This window comes from Gaeumannomyces tritici, assembly GCF_000145635.1.
Source record: "Gaeumannomyces tritici R3-111a-1 unplaced genomic scaffold supercont2.1, whole genome shotgun sequence".
NCBI lineage: Eukaryota > Fungi > Ascomycota > Sordariomycetes > Magnaporthales > Magnaporthaceae > Gaeumannomyces > Gaeumannomyces tritici.
The window spans coordinates 1,958,812-1,984,898 of record NW_008804545.1 but is presented as its reverse complement, the minus strand read 5'-3'; the positions used below and the strand labels follow the sequence as shown (position 1 = coordinate 1,984,898).

The 26,087-nt window shown below is 58.9% G+C and overlaps 7 protein-coding genes across 7 annotated transcripts; 3 read left to right on the top strand and 4 right to left on the bottom strand.

Annotated features, from left to right (window-relative positions):
- Positions 1–206: 206 nt before the first annotated feature.
- GGTG_00618 (DNA replication ATP-dependent helicase dna2) lies at positions 207–5,571 on the top strand (the record flags this gene model as incomplete). Its single annotated transcript, XM_009218368.1, has 4 exons — positions 207–257; positions 323–1,957; positions 2,023–2,118; positions 2,203–5,571. 4 exons carry the CDS (start codon positions 207–209, stop codon positions 5,569–5,571), a joined length of 5,151 nt encoding a protein of 1,716 aa, XP_009216632.1.
- Positions 5,572–6,015: 444 nt separating this feature from the next.
- Positions 6,016–7,365, top strand: GGTG_00617 (hypothetical protein). Its single transcript, XM_009218367.1, has 2 exons — positions 6,016–6,630; positions 6,728–7,365. Exons 1-2 carry the CDS (start codon positions 6,323–6,325, stop codon positions 6,813–6,815), a joined length of 396 nt encoding a protein of 131 aa, XP_009216631.1. The 5' UTR covers positions 6,016–6,322; the 3' UTR covers positions 6,816–7,365.
- Positions 7,116–8,961, bottom strand: GGTG_00616 (branched-chain-amino-acid aminotransferase). Its single transcript, XM_009218366.1, has 2 exons — positions 8,516–8,961; positions 7,116–8,449 (listed from the first exon to the last, which is right to left on the bottom strand). Exons 1-2 carry the CDS (start codon positions 8,721–8,723, stop codon positions 7,440–7,442), a joined length of 1,218 nt encoding a protein of 405 aa, XP_009216630.1. The 5' UTR covers positions 8,724–8,961; the 3' UTR covers positions 7,116–7,439.
- Positions 8,962–9,153: 192 nt separating this feature from the next.
- On the top strand, positions 9,154–13,218 carry GGTG_00615 (SCY1 protein kinase). Its single transcript, XM_009218365.1, has 2 exons — positions 9,154–10,895; positions 10,967–13,218. Exons 1-2 carry the CDS (start codon positions 9,464–9,466, stop codon positions 12,541–12,543), a joined length of 3,009 nt encoding a protein of 1,002 aa, XP_009216629.1. The 5' UTR covers positions 9,154–9,463; the 3' UTR covers positions 12,544–13,218.
- Positions 13,219–13,285: 67 nt separating this feature from the next.
- On the bottom strand, positions 13,286–15,095 carry GGTG_00614 (NAD-dependent histone deacetylase SIR2; the record flags this gene model as incomplete). Its single annotated transcript, XM_009218364.1, has 2 exons — positions 13,286–14,631; positions 14,699–15,095. 2 exons carry the CDS (start codon positions 15,093–15,095, stop codon positions 13,286–13,288), a joined length of 1,743 nt encoding a protein of 580 aa, XP_009216628.1.
- Positions 15,096–17,026: 1,931 nt separating this feature from the next.
- GGTG_00613 (hypothetical protein) lies at positions 17,027–17,458 on the bottom strand (the record flags this gene model as incomplete). Its single annotated transcript, XM_009218363.1, has 1 exon — positions 17,027–17,458. One exon carries the CDS (start codon positions 17,456–17,458, stop codon positions 17,027–17,029), a length of 432 nt encoding a protein of 143 aa, XP_009216627.1.
- Positions 17,459–17,969: 511 nt separating this feature from the next.
- Positions 17,970–22,471, bottom strand: GGTG_00612 (hypothetical protein; the record flags this gene model as incomplete). Its single annotated transcript, XM_009218362.1, has 3 exons — positions 17,970–18,876; positions 18,948–22,328; positions 22,422–22,471. The coding sequence occupies 3 exons, from the start codon at positions 22,469–22,471 to the stop codon at positions 17,970–17,972; spliced, it is 4,338 nt and encodes a 1,445-aa protein (XP_009216626.1).
- Positions 22,472–26,087: the final 3,616 nt, after the last annotated feature.

Here is a 26,087-nt window from a genome sequence, read left to right as displayed (position 1 = left end):
ATCTCGCAAGGCGGGGGGCCGAGATCGACAACCACCCTGTCCATCCGGTCGTTTCCTGTGGATAACGGCTCGGTTTGCACAGGTGGATGCATCGTTCAATGGACCAGACCCGGCGCGCTGGTTTGGTTTGACGCTCAACACCATTTGCTTCCTCACTCTCTAGCTTTCTTTTTTTGCCTTTTTTGATATACCACTGAAAAGGCACGATGCCTTTGCAAAAAACACTATCCGACCAGGGCGCCCTAAGGACACACACGGTAGGCCGTTCGACGGTGGCCGTCCTTGTCACGCATCTTCGTTCCTCTGCTAATTCCCGACGCAGCGTAAACAACAATGGCGTCGCTCAGAAAGCCACCCGGCCGCTGCTCGGCAGTCCTCGAGGCCACTGCCTCTCGTGTCGGCGGCAACCAAAACCAAGTTGACCAAGTTTCGATTCGAGGAGCCGAATGTCGCCACCACGACCGAGTCTAGCCTTCCAGCAATGAGGCGCGGGGCCCTCACCACCACCGAGGACGGATCCGACAAGGAGAATCATGAGGCAGACTCGGCAGGGTCCAGTGGAAAGCCTCGTCCGCATGCCCTGACATCGCTACCGCCCGGGGTGGCAACCACGCCGGTAGCGAAGCTGGCATGGCAGGACCTCGTCCGCATGGGCGAGGTTAACACAATAGAGGAGCAGGAAGAGACATCGCCAAGCGACAAACTACTGTGGGATAAGCCTTACGACCCGGAAGACTCTTTCATCTCCCCTCTGCTGCCCCGAAAAGGCGCAAAGAGGGCAAGGAGCTCCTCGCCCGTTTCCTCGCCAGCAAGCCCGAACTTCGACACTCCCCTTGTCAACGTCAAGGGCTTGACAAGCGCGCTGAGGTCGCCTCGCGCAGATCCGGCCATGGACCTGTGGGATAGGTTCTCCACGGGCAGGACCTCCAAAAACACCCCCCTTGGGGCCGCCGACCCGGCCCTTGCTCACCTCTTTGTTGCATCATCGCCTCGCCCAGCAAAGGGCGCCGCCGCAGCCTTATCCGATAGCAGCCTTCGCAGAGCCGCTAGCTGCGGTAACAACTGGCCGAAACGCCGCAGGATCGGCAACTCGACTGTGGATTCTCCGACGAGCCGCCTCAGGCATGCGGCATACCCGGACTCCAAGTCGTCGCTAGTGTCGGACCTGCTTGAGACCGTGACCGGGGAGCTCGAGAAGTCCAACGCCAGCCAGCACCGCGAGATGATGCAGCGATCACCCTCGCCCGAGAAGCGCCGCGCGTCTCCGACGAGACAACGGCCGGCCGAGGGCGCCGATGTGCCCGCTTTCAAATTGCCCACGAAGCCGCCATCGAGCTCGAGTGATACCGCTCTTGAGGAGGACGAGACCGAAAAGCCAGTCGACAAATCTTCAGACTATGGAGACGACGACTTTGACGATGACACCCTTATGGAGCTGGATTCCACTGTGGGCGGCGCAAAAGCAACCGTGCCGCCCCCTGAACCCGCACCCCGCGCTCAACCCGCGCCCCCAGCGATCCAGAGACCGAAGCAAAGCTTGAGTGCCTCTGCAGATTTCGATGACGACGACTTTGACGACTTGGACGACGACCTTTTCAGCGCGGCAGAGACACTGATGACCCAGATAGAGTCGAAGCCACCACCGCAATGTCCGCCACAAAACCTATCCGCATGTGGGGGGCCACGACCAATCCAGACCACGAAAGCCCAGACGATATCGCACGCCCGGGGCAAGAACAACCACCCAAGTAGCGGGCATGGCGGCGGTGGTGGTGCGGCTGACAAGGAAGGGGAGGACGCGTACGGAGATGATTTTGATGGCGACTTCGATTTTGATGCTGTAGAGCTGGCCGCCACGCAGTCGGCGAGGCAGCCAGCGGCAGCGAAAACCACCGCATCAACGGCAGCCAGACCAGCGAGGGCGACAGGGGCCGCCTCGTCTTTGCCGTTTACAAATGTGCGTATCCGTACGTAGCTGTCGCTGTAGAAGAACCTTTGCTAAAGACATTTGTTTTCTTCCAGCCCAGCCAAAAGCCCCGAGCGATCCAACGATACCTGGTGACACGCGTTCTCGATGCCTCGTACGTTGATGACAATCATCGTGAGAAGCCGGAAAGGGTATGTTGTACGAAACTAGTCTGGGACGCGATGCCAGAAACGCACCTTCCCCGAACCTCTAGTCAGCAGCTAACTGGAACACAGATACTTGTTGTTCGAGCGGAGAGAACGAACTTTGACCAAGTCGTCCACCTCCGGGAAGACTGGCTGGAGACTCCAGCAACAGTCGACTCATACGTCCATGTGATTGGAGAGTTTGAGGAGTCGGGCATGTGTGTGGTCGACAACTCCCACAACATGCTTATCCTCCACCCCGACCAACTGATCTCGGCTACGGTGGTTGCAGACTCTTTCGGCTGTATCCGCCGGGCCGTCTTGCAGGATAGAGTCAAGGCTACGGGCGAGGCATCCGCGCCCATGGTTTACGGCACAATGCTTCACGAGATCTTCCAGGAGGCGCTGATGGCCAACAAATGGGATTCCCAGTTCCTTGCTGCTGTTGTCGACACAAACATGGAGCGCCACCTCGAAGACTTGTATGTCATCAAAGTCAGCCTCGCCGACGCGCGCGAGCATCTGCTATCAAAGATGAAGGAGATGAGACAATGGGCCGAATCCTTCGTCTCGGCCTTTCCCAGGTCGGACGCAGTTGTCCAGGGCCGCCACGGCGACAAGGCCAACATGTGCGTCAGCAAGCTCCTAGACGTCGAGGAGCACGTGTGGTCTCCCATGTACGGGCTCAAAGGCAACATCGACGCCACGGTACAGGTGACAATGCGAGATGGCAACGACCGCCGCACATTGACGGTGCCGTTCGAGGTGAAGACTGGAAAAAACGTCGTCGCCAACCACCAGGCGCAGACGGCGCTCTACAACCTGCTGCTCTCGGACCGCTACGACATTGAGATTGTGTTCGGCGTGCTGTACTACATGGAGACGTCGCAGACCATGCGCATCCCCGCGGTCCGCCACGAGCTGCGGCACATGATCATGCAGCGCAACCAGCTAGCCTGCTACGCCCGCGAGCGGAGCGTGCAGCTGCCGCCCATGAAGAAGGCCAAGAACATGTGCGGCAGGTGCTACGCCCAGACATCCTGCTTCATCTACCACAAACTTGCCGACGATGGCGACGGCGAGACGAGCGGTATGGAGGCCAAGTTCGACGAGGTGGTCAAGCACCTCTCGACAACGCACAAGGAATTCTTCCTCAAATGGGAGGACCTGCTCACCAAGGAGGAGAGGGAGAGCCAGAAGCTCCGCCGAGAGCTGTGGACCATGCTCAGTAGCGAGCGCGAGAAGCTCGGTCGCTGCTTCGGCAACGTGGTCATCGAGCCAGGGTCGGCAGTCGAGGACAAGGACACCCCCAAGATCAACCGGTTCCAGTACACCTTTGTCAAGGACAACGCGGGCCCCGCCTTCTCGTTCCTGGAGTCGCAGCTTGCAGTGGGCGAGCCCATTGTTGTGTCGGACGAGCAGGGCCACTTTGCGCTGGCCCTGGGATTTGTAACGGCAGTCAGGAAGCGGAGGATCACGGTTGCCGTCGACAGGCGGCTCCACAACTCGAGGATCCGTCAGCCGGGCTTCGACGAGGTCAACAACCAGGTCTTTGCTAGCATCATGGAGGTTGGACCTGCCGGCACCGCAGACTCCCAGCAGTCACAGAGCACGACGCCGTCGATACGGTACCGGCTGGACAAGGATGAGTTCAGCAGCGGCATGGCGACGGTGCGGAACAACCTTGTGCATGTCATGTCGAACGGCCTGTTCGGCTCTCGGGAGATTCGACGGCTCGTCGTGGATCTGGAGGCGCCGACGTTCAAGTCGGCGCCAACTCAGTACGAGATCACGGGCAAAGAAAGTCTCAACAGCGACCAACAAAAGGCCATCGAGAAGGTCATGGGTGCGAAGGACTATGCACTGGTTCTTGGGATGCCGGGCACGGGCAAAACAACGACCATCGCGCACATTATCCGCGCCCTCCACCGCCAAGGCAAGAGCGTCCTGCTTGCCTCGTACACGCACAGCGCGGTCGACAACATCTTGCTCAAGCTCAAGAAGGACAATATGCAGATCCTGCGGCTTGGGGCTCCTGCAAAGGTCCATCCAGAGGTGCAGGAGTTTGCCACGCTCGCGGCACAGCCAAAGAAGTCGTTTGAGGAGATCCGCAGCGCTTGGCACGACTCTCCCGTGGTTGCGACAACGTGCCTCGGTGTCAACCACGCCGTGTTCAACGAGCGCACATTCGACTACTGCATCGTCGACGAGGCATCGCAAATCACTCTGCCCGTGTGCCTGGGCCCTATCCGGATGGCGCGCACGTTTGTGCTTGTCGGAGACCACAACCAGCTGCCGCCTCTTGTGCAGAACGAGGAAGCTCGTCGTGGAGGCCTGGACGTCAGCCTCTTCAAGCTGCTGTCCGACACGCACCCGGACTCGGTGGTCAACCTCGAGCATCAGTACCGCATGTGCGAGGACATCATGACGCTAAGCAACACCTTGATCTACAATGGACGCCTGAAGTGCGGGACCAAGGAGCTGCGCTTCCACAAGCTCCATGTGCCCGACCCCGCAGCGCTGACCCGCCACCACTATGACGCGTCGTCCTTCCTCGCCCTATCAAAGTCGCAGCCAGCAGCCGCGGTGCCCAAGTCTTTCTGCACAGGCGGCGCGGGGTGCTGGCTGGGGCACTTGCTAGATCCGGAGACGCGGGTGGCGTTTGTCAACACGGACGCGCTGCCCGACAACCGTGAGGAGGCCAAAGGCAACCGGATCGTGAACCCAGTGGAGGCGCAGCTGGTGGTGCAGTTGGTCGAGGCGCTCATGACGGTCGGGGTGCCGGCGTCAGAGATCGGCGTCATGACGCACTACCGGTCGCAGCTGGCGCTGCTCAGGCACAAGCTACACCGAGGGAGCAGCCGGCCGGGCCAGGCTGCGGCGGTGGAGATGCACACGGCAGACCGGTTCCAGGGCCGCGACAAGGAGGTGGTGGTGCTCAGCCTGGTGCGCAACAACGAGGATTGCAAAATCGGCGAGCTGCTGCGCGACTGGCGGCGCATCAACGTGGCCTTCACGCGCGCCAAGACCAAGCTCCTCGTCATCGGCAGCCTCGAGACGCTCCAGGGCTGCGGCGCCGACCAGATGCTGAGTCGCTTCGTCCAGCTCATGAATGACCGCCACTGGATCTGCAACCTGCCCGCCGACGCGCTGTCGGCACACGTGTTCGACGACGGCGCCGGGGTTGCGGCGACGGGGACCACGGCCTTTGGCTCACCGCCGGCGGCCAGGACGGCGGCCAGGCGGACGCCCAAGAAGCGCATATCCCCCGGGGGCGGTAGTGGGTGGCAACAGGTCTCGCCGACGACTGCCGCCGCTCCGAACCGCAAGGAAAACGCGCCGCTGGTGCCACAGGGGCGCGGGCCGAGAAAGGCCAATATTGGGGAGAGGGCGCTCATGCAGGGCAAGCCCCTGCTCCGGGACATACTCAACGACATGATGCCGGCTGGCGGCTATTAGATTTGGATCAAGGCATTTCTTTCTCTCTCTCCGCTTCAGATATAGACAGTACAACACAGGACATGACTGTTACGGCATGAATAGGATGGGATTTTGCGACTCTGGCTTTTACAGGATATAGGTATGGCATGCATTTGGGGTGTTGGGCTTGTCGGCATATCAGATACGAACAGGATTAGAGCATCGATCAGGAAATAGGTGCGGGTACCTAGGGGTATTTTGTGGTTCGTCAATAGGTAATAGAATGGGGAGTTGCCAAGTCATCCTCGCTTCTAAATGACGTTGGAGCTTGAAACCGTTGGAGCTTGAAACGGCGAATTGGGAGTGAACCCAGTCCACAGCCAGCCACTCATGAGCCCCCTCACATGACCCCGCACGTGACTCGGCACTGTTCGGCTTGCTCCATCACGGCCGCCTTTCCCAGCTCTGGATTTCGCTCACCACGGCACAAGTGAGCCACATCGTACCCTCGCTCCACGCCCCGATCCAGCGCCGACGACAGACCAATCTCCACTCCACCAATTGCTTTCGGCGCGGGAAGCCAGATCAATACGACGACGACGAAGAGGAGGACGGCGAATAGGGCAGGCCGATTTTGAAGCGAAAAGGAAAACCCAACCCACGATCCCCGACAGGCAATTCCTCCACCCCCCGAGCGACACCTAAAAATCAAAACGCGGGAAGACAAACAGACCAACGGTTCAAAAGAGGGGGGAAACAAACGAAGAAGAAGAGAAAACAAGAGACCACAATGCCCAACATCAGACCTAGCATCGCGCTCCGGGCCGCCACCCGCGCCCTACAGCAGCAGCAGCAGCAGAGCCGGACCGGCGGCGCGATGGCTGCTGCCCCCCGGCGGGCGGCGGCCGCGCTCTTCTCGACGTCGGCGCGGCGCGGAGCCTCGCACGGGCCCGAGTACGACCCGCCCACGGGCTGGCTGTTCGGCGTCAAGCCGGGCGAGAAGTACCAGAAGGAGGGCTGGGAGAACATCATGTATATCGGCTTCTTCGGCAGCCTGGCCGTCTTCACCGTCGCCATGGCATACAAGCCCGACACCTCGTGCGTTTTTCTCTCTCTCTCTTTCTTTCGCTCTTCCTCGCGAATCCCCCCCTCTCCCACCACTGTTTTATTCGACCCCGACTGACTTCTCGCATAGCATACAAACCTGGGCCCTAGAGGAGGCTCGCCGGAGGTTAGAGGCCGAGGGCATCCTGGAGGACCCGTTCCCCGAGAAGAAGCCCTAGATGGCGGGTCGATAGGCTATGGCACGATCCCCACCGGCGAACGCTGGTGTGGGAGCCAAATGAAGCCGTGGCGTCGGAGGGCGAGCCGGAGAGAAAGGCCGACCGACGTGTTGGACGGCATGTAAAGCAATTTTTGCCCCGCCTCGTCTAGAATGAAGCCATCGAGTTCGAGTTCCAAGACTGGGTCGATCGATCGATATACTAGGGGATAGACCTGCGCTCTTTCCTTTTCCTTTTCCTTCCCTCCTTATTCTTACCCATCCATTCTTTCCTTAGGTGTTTTGGCTCCTCCTTTTCTCCCTCTATTGTCGACACGAATCATTCTTACTGCTAGATCCGTCTGTCTCCCACTCGCCGCTTGCATGAACGGAGCCTGGGATTCGATATATTTACGCAACCCAATCAGGCCGAAATAGGTCTATGCATAACTCCCCCTCTGGTCAACGCCATCGCGTATCCAACTGGCCCATTATACCCAGATTGAAAAAGGACATTTGGATGTGGGGTATCCCACCACACATGCTAGTATCAACAAAGACAGGCCAGCTTTCCACCCCTGAAAAATCAGTTGACAATATCCCGCCATAAGTCTCGAGCTATTCTTCCTCTTTTTTTTTCGTTTGTTTAGCAGACATAGCACCACTCGTGCTCCTCGTCACCGTACTGGATCGCCTCCATCCAACCCTTCATCTTGGTGGCGATCTCGCCCGACTCCTCGTGGTCAGCCAGGCCGCACTTAACGACCTGACCCTTCCACGAGACGGAGCGGACGGGGCTGACGATGGCGGCCGTGCCGGACCCAAAGGCCTCGAGCAGCCTGCCCTCGGTGGCGGCCTCGTGCAGGTCGCGCATGGTGTACTTGCGCTCCGAGACCTTCCAGCCCTGGGGCACGAGGCGCTCGCGGGCCAGGCTGAGGACCGAGTCGCGCGTGACGCCCTCGAGGATGGTGCCGTCGAGCGGGGCGGTGACGAGCTCGGGCTGGCCCGTCACCTTGTCGCGCAGGGCGACAAACATGTTCATGGTGCCGACCTCGGTCACGTACTCCTCCTCACCGAAGAGCCACAGGTTCTGCTGGAAGCCGCGGCTCATGGCCTCGCGCTGGGGCACAATGCAGGGAGCGTAGTTGGCGCCAAGCTTCTTGTCGCCCACGCCGCCGGGCCAGGCGCGGACGGCGTAGTCGGTGGCCTCAAGCGAGACGGCCTTGAAGCCGGTCGGGTAGTAGGGGCCGACAGGGCTGGCGATGACGAAGAGCAGGGCCGAACCCGGGGGACCGACGCCCAGCGTCTTTTGCGTGCCGATCATGGTGGGGCGCAGGTAGAGCGAGTAGCCGCGCTGCTCGGGGATGAAGCGGGAGTCGAGCACGGCGAGCCGGGCTATCAGCTCCGTCAGGGCCGGGGCGCCAAAGGTGGGCAGGGCGATGCGGGCGGCCGACTTGTTGAAGCGCTCCATGTTCTTGTCCGGGCGGAAGAGGCGCACTTTGCCAGCCTTGTCCTTGTAGGCCTTCATGCCCTCGAAGCACTCGAAGGCGTAGTGGAAGACGCAGGTGGCGGGGTCCAGCGACAGGTTCTGGTACGGCACGATCTGGGGGGCCGCCCAGCCCTGCGCCGTCTCCCATTCGACCGTGATCATGTGGTCTGGAACAGGTCAGAAAGGGCGGGATGGGTCCGGGTCTGGATAGCTGGGCGACATGGGCCACGGACCTGTGAATTTCTTGCCAAAGACCAGCGTCTCGGGCTTCTCCAGAGGGCCAGGGGCCGAGGTCCTGCTGATCTTGAGCTGCGAGACATCGATGTCCTTTGGCTGCGCAACCGAGGCGGCGGCAGGCGTGATGCTATAGGCTCTCCTTTGGAGCAGGCGGGCGGCGGGCGCTGCTCCCAAAGCAGACCGCAGGAGCGTGGGACGCATCATCGTTTTATGTTGGTGTGGGTGTCGTTGATGTCTGATAGTGGGAGTGGCGGTGCCAAAAAAAAACGCAATTGAGCAGCAAGCACGGCTGGGTAGCCCTTGAAAGAGCGACGACCCGGTCTGGACAGACACGGGGATTCTTGTAGCAAGCAGGAGACGGAGACGGGTTGTAGGATACTGTGAAGACCAAAAGTGAGTCTGGCGAGAAAATGCGGCCTCAACTTCAGGCGTCAACCAAAAGTGCGGCATCGGGGCTTGATCGGAGCCCACAGCAGTTAGTCATTGGCGGTTCCAGACCCCGATTGTCAATTGCAGGCCCCTGTCAGGCGGCCTGCCTCGAACTGCTGCACGGGTATCGGTGCTCGCTGCAGCTCGGCACGCTGGGGCTCCATAGTGGGCGAAGCTAGGCTTGACTGGGGCTGCATGCAGCAACGTTCGACTACTGGCATCGTGGGCGTGCAACGTAAGCAGGGCGCGGATTATCGTCCAAGATACCAAAAATAAAGTCTTTGGCCCATCCAGCGCTAGAAAAGTTTCATCTCCGCCCGTCCAGCCCACGCGGCTTTTCTGAGGTGCTGGACTGATCTCCTGCGACCTGGCACTCTGCACCTTTTGTTCCCAGCGAAACCCAAGACGGCAACGACCACGATTAGGACCACCTCGGTGGCCCTCGGGCTATCACAGGCCACGGCCACTCCTCCCAGCATCATGCTCAAGAGCGTCTCGCTCACCCGCCGCCCACCATGTTCTCCAACGCGCTGAAGTCCATCTCGTCAACCAACATCACCGCAAACTACTCCATCTCCCAGACCTCAACCTCGACGGCCGGCCCGTGGAAGATCTATGACGCCAAGAAGAAGTCGACGGGCAAGCCATACTCCGTCTTCGTCTTTGAGCGCAAGTCGCTCGACGCCCATGGCAGCTCCTTGGGCCGCTCCGGCGCCGCCGCCTTCAAGCGCGTCGCCGAGGAGGTGGTCGAGCGTCTGCGCAAGGAGGCCTCGGCCCTGGCCCGCCTGCGCCACCCCAGCGTCCTCGAGCTGGTCGAGCCCGTCGAAGACACGCGCGGCGGCGGCCTGCAGTTCGTCACCGAGGCCGTGACCGCCTCCCTGGCCAGCCTGCTGCAGGAGAGGGACGACCAGGAGCGCGCCGGCGGCCGCGCCAGCCGCTACGTCACCGAGGACGCCGACGGCACCCGCCGCCGCCGCGAGATCGAGCTCGACGAGCTCGAGATCCAGAAGGGCCTGCTCCAGACCAGCAAGGCCCTCGAGTTCCTGCACGAGAACGCCGGCCTGATCCACGGCAACCTCACCCCCGACGCCATCCTCGTCAACGCAAAGTCGGACTGGAAGATCAGCGGCCTGGCCTTCTGCGGCCCGGCCGACGGCTCGACCAAGCCCACGTCCTTCCAGCCCATCAGCCTGCACGAGGTCCTGAACCCGGACCCGCGTCTGCCGCGCTCCGTCCAGATCAACCTCGACTACACCTCCCCCGACTTCGTCATGGACAGCAACCTGACCAGCTCGGCCGACATGTTCTCGCTCGGCGTCCTCTGCGTCGCCCTCTACAACTCGCCCCACCGCTCGCCCATCGAGACCAACTCGAGCATATCCAGCTACAAGAGGACCTTCTCGTCCTCGGCCACGGCCCCGTCGGTCAACAACAACTTCCTCTCCTCACGGCCCCTGCCCAGGGAGCTGGCCCACCAGGTGCTGCCGCGCCTCATCACGCGCCGGCCCGCCCAGCGCATGACGGCCAAGGAGTTCCAGATGAGCGAGTTCTTCGACAATATCCTCGTCTCTACCATCCGCTTCCTCGACTCGTTCCCGGCCAAGACGCCCAACGAGAAGGCCCAGTTCATGCGCGGGCTCAACAAGGTCCTGCCCTCGTTCCCCAAGTCGGTCATGGAGAGGAAGATCCTGCCGGCCCTGCTGGAGGAGCTTAAGGACAGGGATCTCGTCTCGTTGATCCTGCAGAACGTGTGCAAGATCGTGGATCTCTTGCCCTCAGGCAGGCGCGCCTTTGGGGACAAGGTGCGGGCGCAGCTCAAGGAGCTGTTTGTAACAAACGTCAAGAATGCCCAGGAGAAGGACCCGGCCAGAGATGCTGGCTTGATGGTTGTGCTCGAGAATCTGGCATCCATCACCAACAACTGCGGAGGCAAAGAGTTCAAGGATGGTAAGTTCGCCACATTCTCTCCTATCACCCCTGAGGATACTACCGAAACTGAATGCTGACATGGACTCCAGACGTTCTGCCCATAATTGGAACGGCGCTCGAGTCTCCCACGCCGTCTGTCGTTGATGCCGCGCTACGCTCGTTGCCTGTGATTCTACCGGTGCTTGACTTCAGCACCATAAAGAACGAGCTCTTCCCAGTCATCGCCGCCATCTTTAGCCGGACAAACAGCCTTGCCATCAAGGTCAGGGGCCTGCAGGCCTTTGTGATTCTGTGCGGTGGGTCCAACGACCCCGCCGCCGACGACGGTCTTGACGGGCTGAACGACGGCAAGAAGAAGGCGTCGTCCAGCGCGCTGGACAAGTACACGATGCAGGAGAAGATTGTGCCGTTGATCAAAGTGATCAAGACCAAGGAGCCGGCCGTGATGATAGCGGCGCTCAATGTGCTCCGCGTGGTTGGCCAGGTTGCCGACGCCGACTTTGTCGCGATGGAGCTCCTGCCCATGCTATGGAGCATGAGCCTCGGTCCACTGCTCGACCTGAAGCAGTTCCAGACTTTCATGGAGCTCATCAGATTTCTCTCCAAGCGCGTCGAGGAAGAGCAGACTAAGAAGCTGCAGGAATTATCGGGCAGCACCAACGGTGCTATAGCCGGGCCCAGCGACGACTTCATGTCTTTTGGTGGCGTCACCGGGACGCAGTTTGACGCCACCACCAATGGGGGCGGCGAAGACGACTTCGAGTCCCTGGTCAAGGGCAAGCCGTCGTCGTCTACGACAAACCCAATGGACAGCTGGGGCGAAGGCTCTGGCCCGGCTTCCAACGTGACGTCCCCGGGCATGAAGCCCTCGGCCCCAACTCCCAGCGCCCCAACATTCTCATGGTCGACCACTTCAGCCTCGACGCCAGCAGCCCCCAGCAACGTCAGTGCCGTGAAGGCGCAACCCGGGTTCAGGACCGTAACGCCCGACCTCGGCGGCTTCCAGTCGCTCACCCCGTCCAGCTCGCAGTTCTCGCAGCCGCTGCAGCCCTCGGCGGGCAGCGCAGCAAAACCATCGTCGGCCTTTGCCCCGCCGCCCGCGCCCCTCCCGGCGTCCTCGAGCCCATGGGGGTCGTCGGGCACCGCCATCTCGCCACCGCCGGCGTCGTCCTCCCTGGGAGGCGCGAGCCTGAACTCTTCCATGTCCTCCATGTCACTGAACCAGCTGCGGCCGGGCGGTGTGGCGCAGCAGCAGCAGCAGCAGCGAGCCACGTCCTTCTCCCTGTCGCCTCCACCGGCGGCCAGCACCGGTGGCGGGGTAGCGTCAGGGCTGTCCGGCTTCAGCCTGGCACCACCCCCTGCGGCGCCGCAGGCCCAGGCCCAGCCAGCGCACAGGTACGGGATGGGGCTTTCATCTTCCGGCGCAAGCTCCGGGATGGGCGCCGGGACGGGCATGGGCATGGGAATGGGAATGAGCATGGCCGCCAACAATAGTATGAACACCATGGCCAACAGCATGGGCAGGCCCGGAGGAGGGATGGGCATGGGCATGAACATGAACATGAATATGGGGATGGGCATGATGAGCCAGCAGCAACAGCAGCCATCACAGCCGCAACAGCGGGCTTCAAAATCCGGGTTAGACAAGTTTGAGAGCTTGTTGTAAAAGGGAGAGCCGGCGTCTACATATAGGGGGGAAATCCCATAACAATCTTTGCCTGTAGTATAGAATTTTGGCTTTCCTTTTCTATTCCTGTTTAGTTTTGGTAGAGCGACACATGTCAATGCAGGCGGCAAACTAGGACGGAGGTCGAGTGTTTATAGCGCATAGAGGACGGTTCTTCAGCTGCTTTCCCCGCCACCACCTCGGCGTTTTTTTTTTAGGTAGCGCGTGGCCGGCTCCGTGTGAACCTTTTTTTTTTTTGTTTGGCCCATTGGCGATACGAACATTGTTTTCGAAGAGAACGGACCGAGAAACCCGTGGTTCTGGATCAAAATAATATTGCGACATAAAGAAGAAGAAAACACGACAGGATACAAACAGGTGTCTCGGGGACCCGGGGAAAAGGACAAAACAAGTGACAACCATGGGGACTGCTTAGTGATGGAAGATACCGGTGACTGATCTTCAAACAAGGCAAGCTTCTAAAAACTATACAGAGAATAAACCCTGGAGCGAAAAACAGCCGGGTGTAAGGAGAAGCAAAAGAAATAACAAAAACAAACTGCCGCGGTTACCTAGTTGACCTCTTGACAATGCAGCCAACCTCCAAAATGAAGCATATGCATATGTAGCACAGAAAAAAATAACAAAAATAAAGATAAACCCAGGTTGAAAACGCCGTTGCTTTGCACTGCATTTCTCCACACTGCCCATATCCTTTCTCCTACCTTCCCCGTCTCGCAAATCAAGCAGCCGCACGCGTCCGGCGCGTGGTCCCTGCCGGCGCGGCGGCCGCGGCGGGTGCAGGCGCAGGCGTTTTCTGGGCCGGCTTCTGCTTGTTGAGTGCACGGAAGCGGTGCCTGCTCCAGTAGCCCTCCTCGAGGCTGATGTCGACCTCCTCGCCGGGCGGCACCATCTCGTGGTTGAGGTCCCAGCCGGCGCGGCGGCACAGCTCGGCCACGACCACGTCGCAGTCGCCGAGCAGGTCGATGTCGAAGTGGGCGTGGCTGACGGCGTCGCGGCTGATGTAGATCTGCGGCACGTGCGCGGGCAGCACCGGCACCAGCTCCGACACGGGCTTCACCTTGAGCGACGTGCCGATGACGATGACCAGGTCGACAAGGTCGCGGTCGTGGCCGAAGAGCCGCTCGCCGAACCGCCGCGGCAGCTGCTCGCCGAAGAAGGTAATGTCGGGCTTCATGACGCCGCCGCCGCCGCCGCCGCCGCCGTTGGTGTCCGGGTCCGAGTCCGAAACGCTGTCGCGGTCGCGGACGCCGCGCCTGCCCGAGGTGCGCCGGCCGTAGCTACCGTCGTCGTCGTCGTCGGAGCGCCGCTTTCGCCGAACCTTTGAGGCCGGCCGGCCCTTGGGGGCGCACTTGAGGCAGCGCGGGATGCCGCCGGCCTCGACGGTGGGGAAGAGCGTCTTGCCCGGCACGCGGTGGCCGCAGCGCGTGCACGTGGCCGTCGACCACGAGCCGTGGCACTGAACCAGGCGCTCTGGGTCGATGCCGGCAACCTCCTCGATATTATCGATGTTTTGCGTGTAGTTGGTCAGCAGCTTGCCCTTCTGCTGCAGCAGCGCGATGAAGGCGTGCGTGGGCGAGCAGCGGTTATGGTTGGGCAGCACCTTGCGCGCGACCGAGTAGAAGATGGACGGGTCCTCGTGGAACAGGCTCAGCTCAAACACCTGCTGCGGGTCGTCCAGCCCGAGATCTCCCAGCATCGAGTACAGTCCGATGTCCTTGGACCGGAAGTCGGGGATGCCGAGCGACGTGGAGATGCCTGCGCCGGTCAGAACGACGATGTTCTTGGACCTCTTCAGCAGCGACACGGCGTCGTCGACCGTGTTGTATTGGAACAGCTTTGCGCGCTTCTGCAGCTCTCGCGTCACGGCCAGGCTCAGAAAAGGCAGGTAGTCCTCGTCCATGGCGCCCTCGAGAAACTCGGGCGGACGAACGCTAAATGCTGTTAACAGCTTCTTGGCTGTGTACACGCCCGACTCGACCGTCTGGCTGACAAACTCAGTCGGGCCGACCTCGCGCAGCAAGCGGCGGAGCCTCATGGCGTCCATGGGCGTGCACGAGCCGGGGACTAGTTGTTGTTGTGAATGTTAGCGGTTGCTACCAAGAGCAGAGCGGAGACACGTGGCAAGACCTACTATCTGTGAAGAACCTGTCCTCGACGCTGGATCCGATCACGTCCTCGCAGATGCTGTCAGCGTCGCCACGCTCTTCTAGCTCGGCAAGCAGGTGGTCGTCGTGAGTGGCGGCGCCGTGCTTAATGTCGTCCTCCAGGTACATGTTATCACCCGCGTCGCTCGAGTCGTCCATGACGTCCTCGGCCTTGACCGGATACCTGGGCGGCGCGGTTGGCCTTTGTACCCTTGCGACGACGCCACCTTTTATGCCATTCCCGTTGGCCACCTCCTTCTTGGCCTTGCCGTTATGTGCAAAGAGCGCGGCTGCCGCTGCGGCCGCGCTGCCAACTTTGGCTTTGGGTGCAGCCGCCGCCGTCTTCTTGGGCTTCCTCTTCTCGATGCGCATTGAACTCGCCATGGTTGCGAAAAGCCGCACCAAACGGCACGTGCGTGTGAGATAGAGTGAGAGAGAGAAAGAAGAGTATGTGCGCGAGCGCGTCAGGAAGCAAGTCGTAAAACCCTTGCGGCGCGATATTTCAGTCCCGGTTATGACGGCAACGATGCCTCACTAACAGGATGAACAAATCAAACACAATTGGCAGTCAAGGATTGTCGAGTGCGTGATTGTGGCGTTTTCGACAGACGCGAGAAACGCGAGTGCCTAAAGAGACAAGCAAAGCGGAGTGCTCGCCCACACAACTCGAAACAAGGACGAATGAACAGGTTTGCGAGGCGGAAAGAAATAAGAATGAAATGGGCAGTGAATGCGACAGGTAATAAGAAACAGACGGGCTTGGCCAAAACGCGCGATCGGCGTGTTTGTATTTTGATCTCGAGGAGCCCAATGCAGCTCTGAGGTAGACGTGTGTCCCGCCAGGTGAGAGCCAACAGGATGGGGCAAGACCAGGTTGTTGTTGTTTGGCTAGCCTATTTTTGTGTGTTCCTCTCTCGTCTTTCCACAAGAAGGATGGGTGGCCCCGCTGTTCGTTGCAAGACGAGCGGCGCAGAGAAAGAGGATGGCACTCGCGAGAGACGCTTTCAAGTCTGGCCCTGGGCGAGGCAATTTCAGTGAGTGTGGGCGACGCCGAGTGGCTCTAGAAGGTTCTCCGTTGTCAGGATGCGGGTGCGGTTTTTGCCGCGATGAGAAGCGAGCCAGAATGTTTGATTGCGCGAAGGGGATGAGCAGGAAAAATAAGTGTAACAGTCGACGCGTGGGAAATGAATACCTCGACGACGTGGTGTGTGTGAGAGTGAGGAAATAGGAAATCGGAATCCTTTGTAAAGGTGAGAATGCGGATCACAACGACGTGTATTTTATTTTCCTCGTGCAATTTGGATGAATCGAAAAGGGCAGTCGCGCAAAGCCGTGCGTTTTGAGAGGGGGAGGGCTTTTAGGTTGAAAAAGGTGTGTTAAAGCAGGAAAGGGAAGGAGGTCGGAAAGGGTCGTGTCGGGGGAAAAGGTTTGGCTCGGATGGGACAAGAAGGAGAAAAAAAAAAAGGAAAATCGAAGGGCGAGGGGAAAAATGGTCCCGTCCAAGTCCCGACTTACCTGAGACTAAAAGTGCTTCCTTGCTGGTTAGGCAGGAGAGGATCATAAGCTGCCCCCCTCCAAAAAGGAACAAGTCGAGTTGGTAATTCGTTTATTTTTTTCTGGTCCTTTTTTCTCTCTTTTTGTTTTCTTCTTGTTTATTTCTGGTATGTGGCCGGCCTTCGTTGGCTGGCGCTGGGATTGGAACAAGATGAGCGGCAATTGACTGAGCGGCGAACAAGAACTGTGGTCAGAAAGAGAGTGAGTGGGTAGGCCCCGACGGCGCAACTCGGACAAGACGGAGGGGCTTGATATATGTCGCCTACCCCTAGGCAGGTACTACCTACCGAGGGAGATGCTTTGAGGAAGGAACGAACCAATGTAGGTAGACCGATACACAGACAGGGGGCCACACTTGAGTGCGAACCTTTAGTTCGGGAGGAAATCAACGTTTGGGATCAATGCCAGGCGACTGATTCCATCCCTTCCGACAGGGGTCAGTCGCGCGGGCTATCTGTCTAACCATGCTGTCGAAACTCGGTGTGACACGCTCTAATCTGCCTGGCCTAGCTGCCGACACCATATCACAAGACTGCCCAAACTAGCTACGACACTTACTTGTCTGCTTACTTCTAGGTACACAGCCAAGGCAGTAGGTAAATAGATAAATGCCATTCCGCATCCTTCGCTGCCCGGGTCAATACCTACACAGGCGTACAGCATACTACACAGCCCAGCCCGCGCTGGCGGTGGCTTCCTCGCGTCTTCCACACAAATGTCAAGATGCGTCGGACCAGCACAATCACATGATGGCACGTGACTCAGATTGGTGAATGATGCATGACTGCGCTGCCCCTTGTGGAAGTCGAGCCCAAAGACCCCCCCGTGCCCTTTCCCAGCCTTCCATTGGTCTCCCGACACTTCCATCCCTTCTGCCAGCTCAACACGCCGCCGGAGCCCATCTCCCATCCCCACAACGGCTGGGCCCCCCTCTTCCCTGGTGAATGAATCCATCTCGGGACAGGTGGCAGACGGAGCAGCGCCATGCCAGCTTTGTCCTCAGCCCCCGATGAGCCAATAGGGAGGCCCACCACAGGGCTGCCATCAAACCAGCACACCGCGAATCCATGTCGCCCACTCTCATGCCTCGAGTTGCGGCCCGACAAAACGTCGACATTGTCGGGACTGTTCTCGTATGCATGCTCTCGGCCACGATCCCACCCAATATGACAGACAAGGATAGAGTTAAGCATGAATGGGGAATTATGGTAGAATAGAGATAAAAAGATGCCGTGCGTGTACCTAGGAAGCTTCAGGCCGACCAGTAATACAAATATGGTCTGGACATAAAGCCAAAGAAAGCAGCAGACGGAGACACAGGTAGCGAAAAGCGGTGTGTGTATGTGTGTTGTATGAATGTGTGCATGGCGGTGGTGGATTTTGCCACCGTTTTTCCAAACGCAAACGCGAACTCCGAGAACGATGTGCCTTCAGAACGAAGAAAGACAGACAAGACAGAAAAAGAGAGACAACACATGACCATGACGTTTTTTTTTTTCTTTTGGGGTTTTCGCTGGTAATATAGTTCAAGGTTTACAGGATATACAGGCGTCCACGAGAAGGTCATGGTCGAGGGTTTAGACAAATGAGGTGTCCGCGCGAGAGATATAGGCTGCCAACTGGCATCGAGACCGTGCCGCCGCGCCCAAGAACGCCGTTTAAATGCAACGATATGCCATGGCCACCGCCTCGTTATCGACCCCTCTAGGCTTCACTATTGTCTTTGCTCTGACGTGCCGCCGGCGGCTTGGGGACGCTGAGAGTGGGGACATCGTCGCGCGCCTCGCTGATCTCCTGGGGTTCGGCCGTCAGGTTGCTCTCAACAAGCATGCTTGAAGAGCCGGCGGCAGCGCTGTCCATCGGGTCGCTGTCGCTGCGCTTGACAAGGGGTGACGGCTGCCGAGGGAACATTCCAAAGTCGCGGTCGCGGTCGATGGGCGACCACGTGGCACCAATACCGCCAGCAACGATGCCAGCCATGACCGTCGCCGCTCCCAGGGCCGAGTTGGATCGTGACCTCATAGACCTCGACCGCTTCCGCGAGTCTGGCGTGGCGATGAATGAGCCGATGCTATCCTCCCGAGTCGGTGTGTGCGGCATCTGGATCGAGTCGGATCTCGAGTGCGAACGGGAGTGCGTGCGCGAATGAGACGGGCTCTTGTACTTTGGCAGGAACGTCTCCCTCGGGTGCGCCATGGCAAACTTCAAGTTGTTAAGTCGGCCGCCCTTGACTCGCTTGAGGAACGCGAGCTCGTCCCGGACCTCGACAAACGGAGTCGGGTAGGCCTGGAACCGCTCATCGTCGTCCGAGACGGTTACTCCGGGCACTTTGTTGTGCGCCCGGCGCTTGAGCGAATCGGGGACGAGCTTCACGAGAAGCGCGTCGGGGATAAGGCGAATGATCATGCCAAAGGGAATCGACAAGAAGCCCAGGAATATGGCATAACCCCACATGGCAGGCGTCTGGCCAGTCGGAGCGATGTTGAAGGCGACGCCACCAAACTGGGCAATGAGGGCTTGACCACCGCACATGACGATGCTGATGATGATAAAGAAGGGGTTCTTGCTGATGCCCTCGAAGATGTTGAAGCGGTTGTCCAGGCGACGATTGCTGGAAGAAAATATGGTCAGTCAGGGTCCCGAGCCGGGGCAGGGTTCAAATTCGTCTCGATTGGCACTTACTTCCATTGGTTGAAGATCTGCATCCACACAAAGGTGTTAAAGACCAAGGTCTCGATCTGAGCTTCCTGAACATCCTGGTCATATGCCGGGAGGACGCTGCGCCTGCCGAAGTAGAGGAGGTATGTGACTGAGAGCTGGTAGACGGCTTGGCCGAGAATCATCTTCCACATGGTGACAGAAATAATGGGCGAGCCGCGGGGTTCCGGTTTGCGATCGAGCACACTCGGGTGCGGAGGGTCCGTGGCCAAAGCGAGTGCCGCAAGCGTGTCCATGATGAGATTAACCCAGAGGAGCTGAGTTGCCGACAGGACGGCCTGTTGATGCGGGTTGGAGACGGCCGAAACGAACGTGAGTAGAACGGCGGTAACGTTGACGGTGAGCTGGAACTGCAGGAAGCGTTTGACGGCATCATTGACAGCACGACCCCATTTCAGCGCCACCACGATGGAGCTGAAGTTATCGTCCATGAGGATGATGGCGGAGGCCTCCTTGGCGACCTCAGTTCCCGAAACACCCATGGAAAAGCCAACGTCCGCCATTTTCAAGGCCGGAGCGTCATTGGTTCCATCTCCAGTCACGGCAACGATCTGTCCCAAGTCCTTGAGGCGTTTGACCAAAATCCGTTTGTCGTCAGGGCTCGATCGTGCCAGTACATGCAGGCGGGGGACGATTTCGTCCTGCTGCGCCTGGGTCATGTTACGGAACTCGGGTCCTTCCATAATGATGCTGTCGGGCTGCAGAATTCCGCAGTCGTGAGCAATGGCCTCGGCCGTCATGACGTTGTCGCCAGTGACCATGCGCACAACCACACCAGCGCGCTGGCAGTCCTTCACGGCCTCGCGGACGCCCTCGCGCAGGGGGTCTTTGATGCCCACGATGCTCAGCAGCGTCATGTGCCTGAAGATGTCTTCGAACACGACCTCATCGGAATCCCCATCGTGGCGCCTCGCGCGTGCCGGAGGCCAGCGATCGAAATCGCGGTACAAAAGGCCAATGGTCCTGAGAGACTTGCGGGCATAGCTCGCGATAAGCATCTTGAGCCCATTCATATTGTCTTCGGTGATAGCCGTCGCTGTGGCGTCCTTGGAAGGATCGCGCAGGATGTGGGTGCACTTTCCGAGGAGGATTTCAGAGGCACCCTTAACGTAAAGCCGTGCCTTTCCGTTGGGGAGCTGCACGACAATTCCCATGCACTTGCGGCCAGAATCGAAGGGGAACAGCTGGAGCGTCTTGGAGTTCTCGCGCTCCTGGTTGACTGGACCCATGCCGAGATGGTCGCGGGCGAAGAGAAGCAGCGCCGTCTCTGTCTTGGAGCCCACGAAGCTCTCCTCGCCGTCAACCTGACCCTCGAAAGCAGTCGAGTTGAGGGCAACTGATTGAACAAACAAGTCCTTGACAGGCGCGCTCAGCAGACCAGTAAACTCGGTGGGGCTGAGAGGCTTGCTCTCGGTTGAGGGCGAGCCCGGCTCGGGATCCAAGCCTGCGTCGGCGCTGAAGCGATGGGTAGTGCCCACCGTGCCTTCCACCACCTTCATCTTGTTCTGAGTGAGAGTACCGGTTTTGTCCGAGCAGATAGTGTTCGCGTTGCCCATAACCTCGCAAGCCTTGAGTTGGCGCACTAGGTTGTTTTGCTTCACCATCTTTGCCGTGGCATAACTGAGGGCCAGAGTTACAGCCAACGGCAAGCCTTCGGGCACGGCAACAACGATGATGGTGACCACAACAATGAAGATTCCGAGGAAGCTCTGGCCCTTCATGGCCGGAGTGACCGAAGGGGGCTCGTTGGGGAGGTTGACGAGGAAGCGGATGAAGAGGACGACGAACAGGAGCAGAGCCGAAGCGCCTCCGAGCTTGGCGATGTAGTCGGCGATGACGTTCAGCTTGGATTGCAGCGGCGTGATCTCGGGATCATCGTGCAGCGACATGAGGGTCTGGCCGTAGCTCGAGTTCACGCCAGTAGCCGTAACAAGGAACGTGCCGACACCCTCCATAACACGAGCACCAGACTGGATAAAAGGATCCATCTTTTTGAGGTCGCCGTTGTTTTCGATTGCCGAATAGACCTCTTCGGCGCCTCGCTTCCTGATAAGATCGGATTCTCCCGTGGCCTGAGACTCGTCGCACTTGATGTTGTGGCCCTCGATCAGGATTCCGTCGCAAGGGATCATATCGCCCGTTTCGAGATGCATCACGTCACCGACCAAAACGTCAAAGACGGACATCTCAAGTGCTTTGCCGGACCGCACCACTTTGACAAGCCGGTCCGTCTTTTTCTTGTTGAGCTTCGCGAACTGACGTTCCTTTTGCCAGTCGTTGAGCGAACCGACGAGGACGACGATGACGATGGCCACGATGATTGCCACGCCCTCAACCCACTCAACTGCGGGCCCAGTCTTGTGCTCCCTGGGGCCGAATGTCTCGTACAGCCCGACGCCAAGCGAGATGGCGGCGGCTCCAGACAGCAAGAGCAGGATCTTGTCGTTGAAGGTGATCCACATCAGTTGCAGCAACGTCTTGCCTTCCTTCTCTGGTAGCCTGTTGTCGTTGTACACCCGCTTCCTGTCGCAGAAGGGCTCGTGATTTCTGGCATGTCCGTCGGCGGCCCGCGACGGCGGTCGACGAGGGGCGTCAGCGCCTTCGGTCATCAACTTCGCGTTGGGCGTATTCGTTGCCTCCTCGAAAGAGACGGCACCGTCAACGTTGAGCTCGTCGAGACTCAGGCCGGCCTTGCGGTCGGTCCGCAGGCCTTTTTCCAAGCCGTTCAGACCACCAAGCTTGTAGAATGCTGACAGGCTTTTGGGGTTGAACATCTTGCTGAGCTGACCAGGGCTGAAGGCAAATGGGTTATTGGTAACCACAAACGACTCCTCCTTGCCCAGGTCCGGCTTGAGGGCGTTGGGGTCGTTCCTGATCTTATCATTAGACGGCATGTCGGTCGATTTCCGGGGCTTCTCGGTGCTGTACGAGCCCGAGACGGCGATGGTTTCGCCCTGCGTCGACGTCATGGACCTTGAGCCATCATCCGAGTCGACAGAGTTCTGCCGAGACCTGTGGTTGCGCGGGACGGCGAGGAAGCCCTGGGTGCGTTCGTTTGCCCTCGAGGGGCTCGACACATTATGTGGGCTGGTCGGACGGCTTTCCTTGCTCTCGAACGAGGGTGAGGTCTGGAAATCGGGCCGGCCACTGATAGAGCTGCGCGCCGAATGGCCCCCGGTCCAACTCCGGGCTAGCGGGTCCACCACGGTCGCCGGAGAGATATCACCCTTGTCCGTGGGAGACACTGGCGAGTTGGACTGGCCTTGCGCCTGGGCCTGTCTGTCGGAAGACATGTCCACGGGTGCGGAGCCACCGACAGCGGTGGTGTCTATAGTGATTGTCGGGCTGGGTCGCATTGTCAAGTGTACAGTTAGCATGCATGCGGTCCAATACTCCCCAGATGTTGCGCCCAGGACATAAGCAGGATTTTCAACTCACGCTCGCGCTCTCCTAGGAGCCGGGGATCCGTCATCGCTGCTGCCCGCCATGATGGTCAGGCGTCTTCAGGTCAGACGAGAATGTCTCTGTCCAATGAGGCCCGTGGTCGTGGTCGTGGGTCAGCGTCACCAACTCAGCCGTCGCAGGACACGTAGAGAGGATGACACGGGCGCGGTCCGGGGATTTTGTTCGTAGTCGGTCCTAAGGGAGGTCTCCGAGGCCTCTGCTGTGAGGCTGTGCAAGGGGGCAAACAAATTTCGATTTGCCCCAGAGCCCTCGGGTAGGAGCGGTGTTTCTCAACACAAGAGTGGTCTGACGCGCGGTGCGTGCCGCAGCCAGAGGCGCGTAACGTAAAAGTCCAGCTCTCCCAGGATCTGTCCTTTGCCGGTCGGGCAGGACAGAGGAGAGGCGTCGTGGGGATTTCGAGGATCAGGTGTGGGCGGAGCAAGCTGCCTCAGACTCGGGCCGGCCACCGGGCAAAGTCCAGACGGGAGGGCGTCGGGCAGGCGTCCACTCGTGCTCCGCTCAAAGAGACCGCAGTCTAGCGCCTGGTGAGCGTGCGGTTGTGAGCAGAGCTATTGTGAGCAGGAGATGTCAGAGCAACGGGAGACCACGATCATATTCTCCCAGAAGCCCTTCGGCGGTCGGCAAAGTAGTAACGATGGGAGGCTAAGATGGGACCATTGCAAGCACCGAGCCGTAGGATAGCGAGCGAGTGGAGAAGCGTCCAAGACCAGCAGGCCAGATACTGGCAGCGGTCTGAGCAGGGCCCCGAGATGATATAACCTAAGAACCCAGGCAGCTTTGTCTGTGCCTCGCTCAACACTCAAGGCGGAAGGGCAAACAACGCGGGCGACAACAGGCTGGGAGATTGACATTGAATGCGCAGGAAGTGACGAGACATGCAACCCTGACAAGAGCAGGTACCTCTGGTGGTCGGTCGCACCCGCCCCCTGGTAACTCTGCCCCACATGGCAACCAAAGCTACCTCCCCATTTGCCAACCTAATTGCCAAGTGAGGCAGTGCAAATGGCGCTGACCCAATCACGGCCACTAAAAATGTAACATGGGGGGGGGACCGGGCACGATTCCCACCGCAAGCGTCGATGCTGAGGGAGGAAATCCCCTGCGCGCACCCACACGATCCCTCGCGAGATTTGCAGACGGAAGCGAGTGCAGAAGCTGTGTCTTTTGCTCTTCTGTTGACGGTGCCATTGGCGCCCGGTCTCAAACAAGCATCGAATTCTGGGGTCGGGAAGGGGCAGCGCGAGGAGAGATAGGGAGAAGGGATGGAAGAAAGGAAAATGCTGTGGTGGCTCGCCGACGCCAGGCGCAGGCGATGGAAGTCCATTGTGATGGACCCCTGATGTCCGCTCCGTTGTTCAAGCCAGCCCTAAGATGGACGCTCCATCCAGGACAGGCATCTCACTGGGACCACGGCAGCGAGGAAAAATGCCCAACCCAGCCAAAACGCAAGATCAGGCGATGTTTGGTAAAGTCCCTGTAGGCAGTTTCCACCAAGACGAGGTGGGAGAGGCGGGGCCGAGACAGCAGGTCACGACGACCTGGCGGGCGACGATCACGGAGACGGTGCTATGTCTGGGGAGACACCATCAACATAATATTCGAGACTACTTTACCTGCCTAATGAGGTAGGTAGTTGTGCCGTGGTGGCTGTGCTGCGTTTCGTGGAAAGCACTTTGGTTCTTGTGCTCCCGCGAGTCGACGAGGTCGCAGGGAATGTACGGCTTTGTCGTGTATCGCACATAGCGACATTGGGGAGATACGTGAGAGATTGGTGTATTGGGGGCTTTTTGAGTCTGGAGTCCATGATATCAAAGTCTCGCCATCTAATCGTGGTCAGGGTCTAATCGAAGCTGCAGATGTCGCACGGCAGCGAGCGGGCCTTCCCATCACGGAGGGTGGCGATATGTCGCTTCAGGCGCACGACCATCTCACGCAAGCAGTGTTTAGGAATCGAAAAAAAAAAGAGGACTCAAAATGGGCTGGCCAATGGAAGACTCCCGTTACGAGGACCCGCTCTATAGTGGAGATTCCCATTGAATCTTTCGGGCCCTTGGGCTGGAGGGCTATTCCGCATCATCAAACCGACCCATCTCGACCGACTCGTTGCGAGCCAGCCAGGTGTGCTCCTTCCCGACTTGTTTTTTTTTTTTTTTTTCATATCCATGCCTGTGAAGAATCGGACGGATGGGCGGGCCAGTGCCGAGGCTGGCTGATAGAAGGACCTGGTGTTCGTCTGATGTGGCGTCACATGCCGTCCGCACCTTGAGTGCTGGAAGGCGACGAAGAAGGCGGCACCGAAGAAGAGAGAAGACGAAGGATGAGGGGATCACGGGCCAGAGCTGCAAAACAACGGGATTCAAGCTTTCCCTACACCTCCAAGCCACACCATGTCCGGGATCAAAAGAACGGTCTGCCTGTCGGGAGTCCAGTCCGTCAAGCGCTCTGGGCATGCACGCTGGCATCTCCAGCGGTCCTTGGTATTATTATTATTATTTTATTTATTTGTTCTCTCTTGTTGGTCTTGGCAATATAATGACGTCTGGCAGCCGGCTTTTCTGCCCACCATCTCGCCGAATCGACCAACTTCCAGCGCTCGAAACACAAAACAATAATCGGGGCGGTTACCTCAGCCAGCCTCTAGTTTTGGCCCCAAATGAGCAGAAACCTGTCAAAGACGGCTTCCGTCCCCCGCACCCATGATCGACGTTCGACTTGGCGCCGTCCGGGTCGCAGGGCGCGCGACTGGAGCATGACCTGGGACAGGTATCAAGTACCTACCGATTCGTGATCAATTTAAGCCAGCCCATCAGCCGAGGCCGCGGGGTTTCGACGGTCCGAGACAGCGTGCGCCCGATTCTGCGTTTTTCTGTTGTATTTTTGCCCTGTTCCGCCTCGCAAGAAGACCATACATGCATGAAATTGGCGACCGTAATGGCCGCCAAGACGGGCGAATTGAAAACGTCATGTTGTGACGTTTGCCTCGTTCTCAAAGTGCTGCTTGGTAAAAGGCAGACTTGAAGAATCCCCTAGTTTAACCGAGGATGCAACGAGAAAACAAGACGAACCGCACAGACCCATGCACCCCGTGCTTGCTTGCCGGCCGGATTTCTTGTATGCACATCCCGGCCTTCGGCTGCACCGCTGCCTGAACAACTCATCCCAAGAGCCATTTAAGCATGGGTCCTCTTGTTTCCCGAAGCCCCCGCTGGGCTATATCACCGCCGCGGTTTAGGTGTCCGATAATGGCAGGCCGATCGATACCAGGACACGGCCGGATAATCTCGGCCCCATTCCGCATCGAGATGGGGAGAGGCCTCCTGGAAAAGGAAGCGTCCCCTTTATTATCTCGAATGCGCATCAACAAGATGCCAAAAGGGGCGCATAGAGAAGGGTCGAAGGTGCAGCGGAGACTCAACATAAAACAATCTGATATGCCTAGAACGGGGGGCAAAGTCAACTTCATTGGGTCACAAAAGTCAATGGCGAAACTGTCTCTTTTTTTTCGCGCTTTCCTCTTTGCCGCCCAAGGGCACCTTGAGGTGGCCATTCGCTTAGAAAGACAAACTGGTATTTGATGCATCCGGCCCCAGCATTATTGTGGCTGAGCAGCAACTCTCTACAGGTTTGCGCGAATCACAA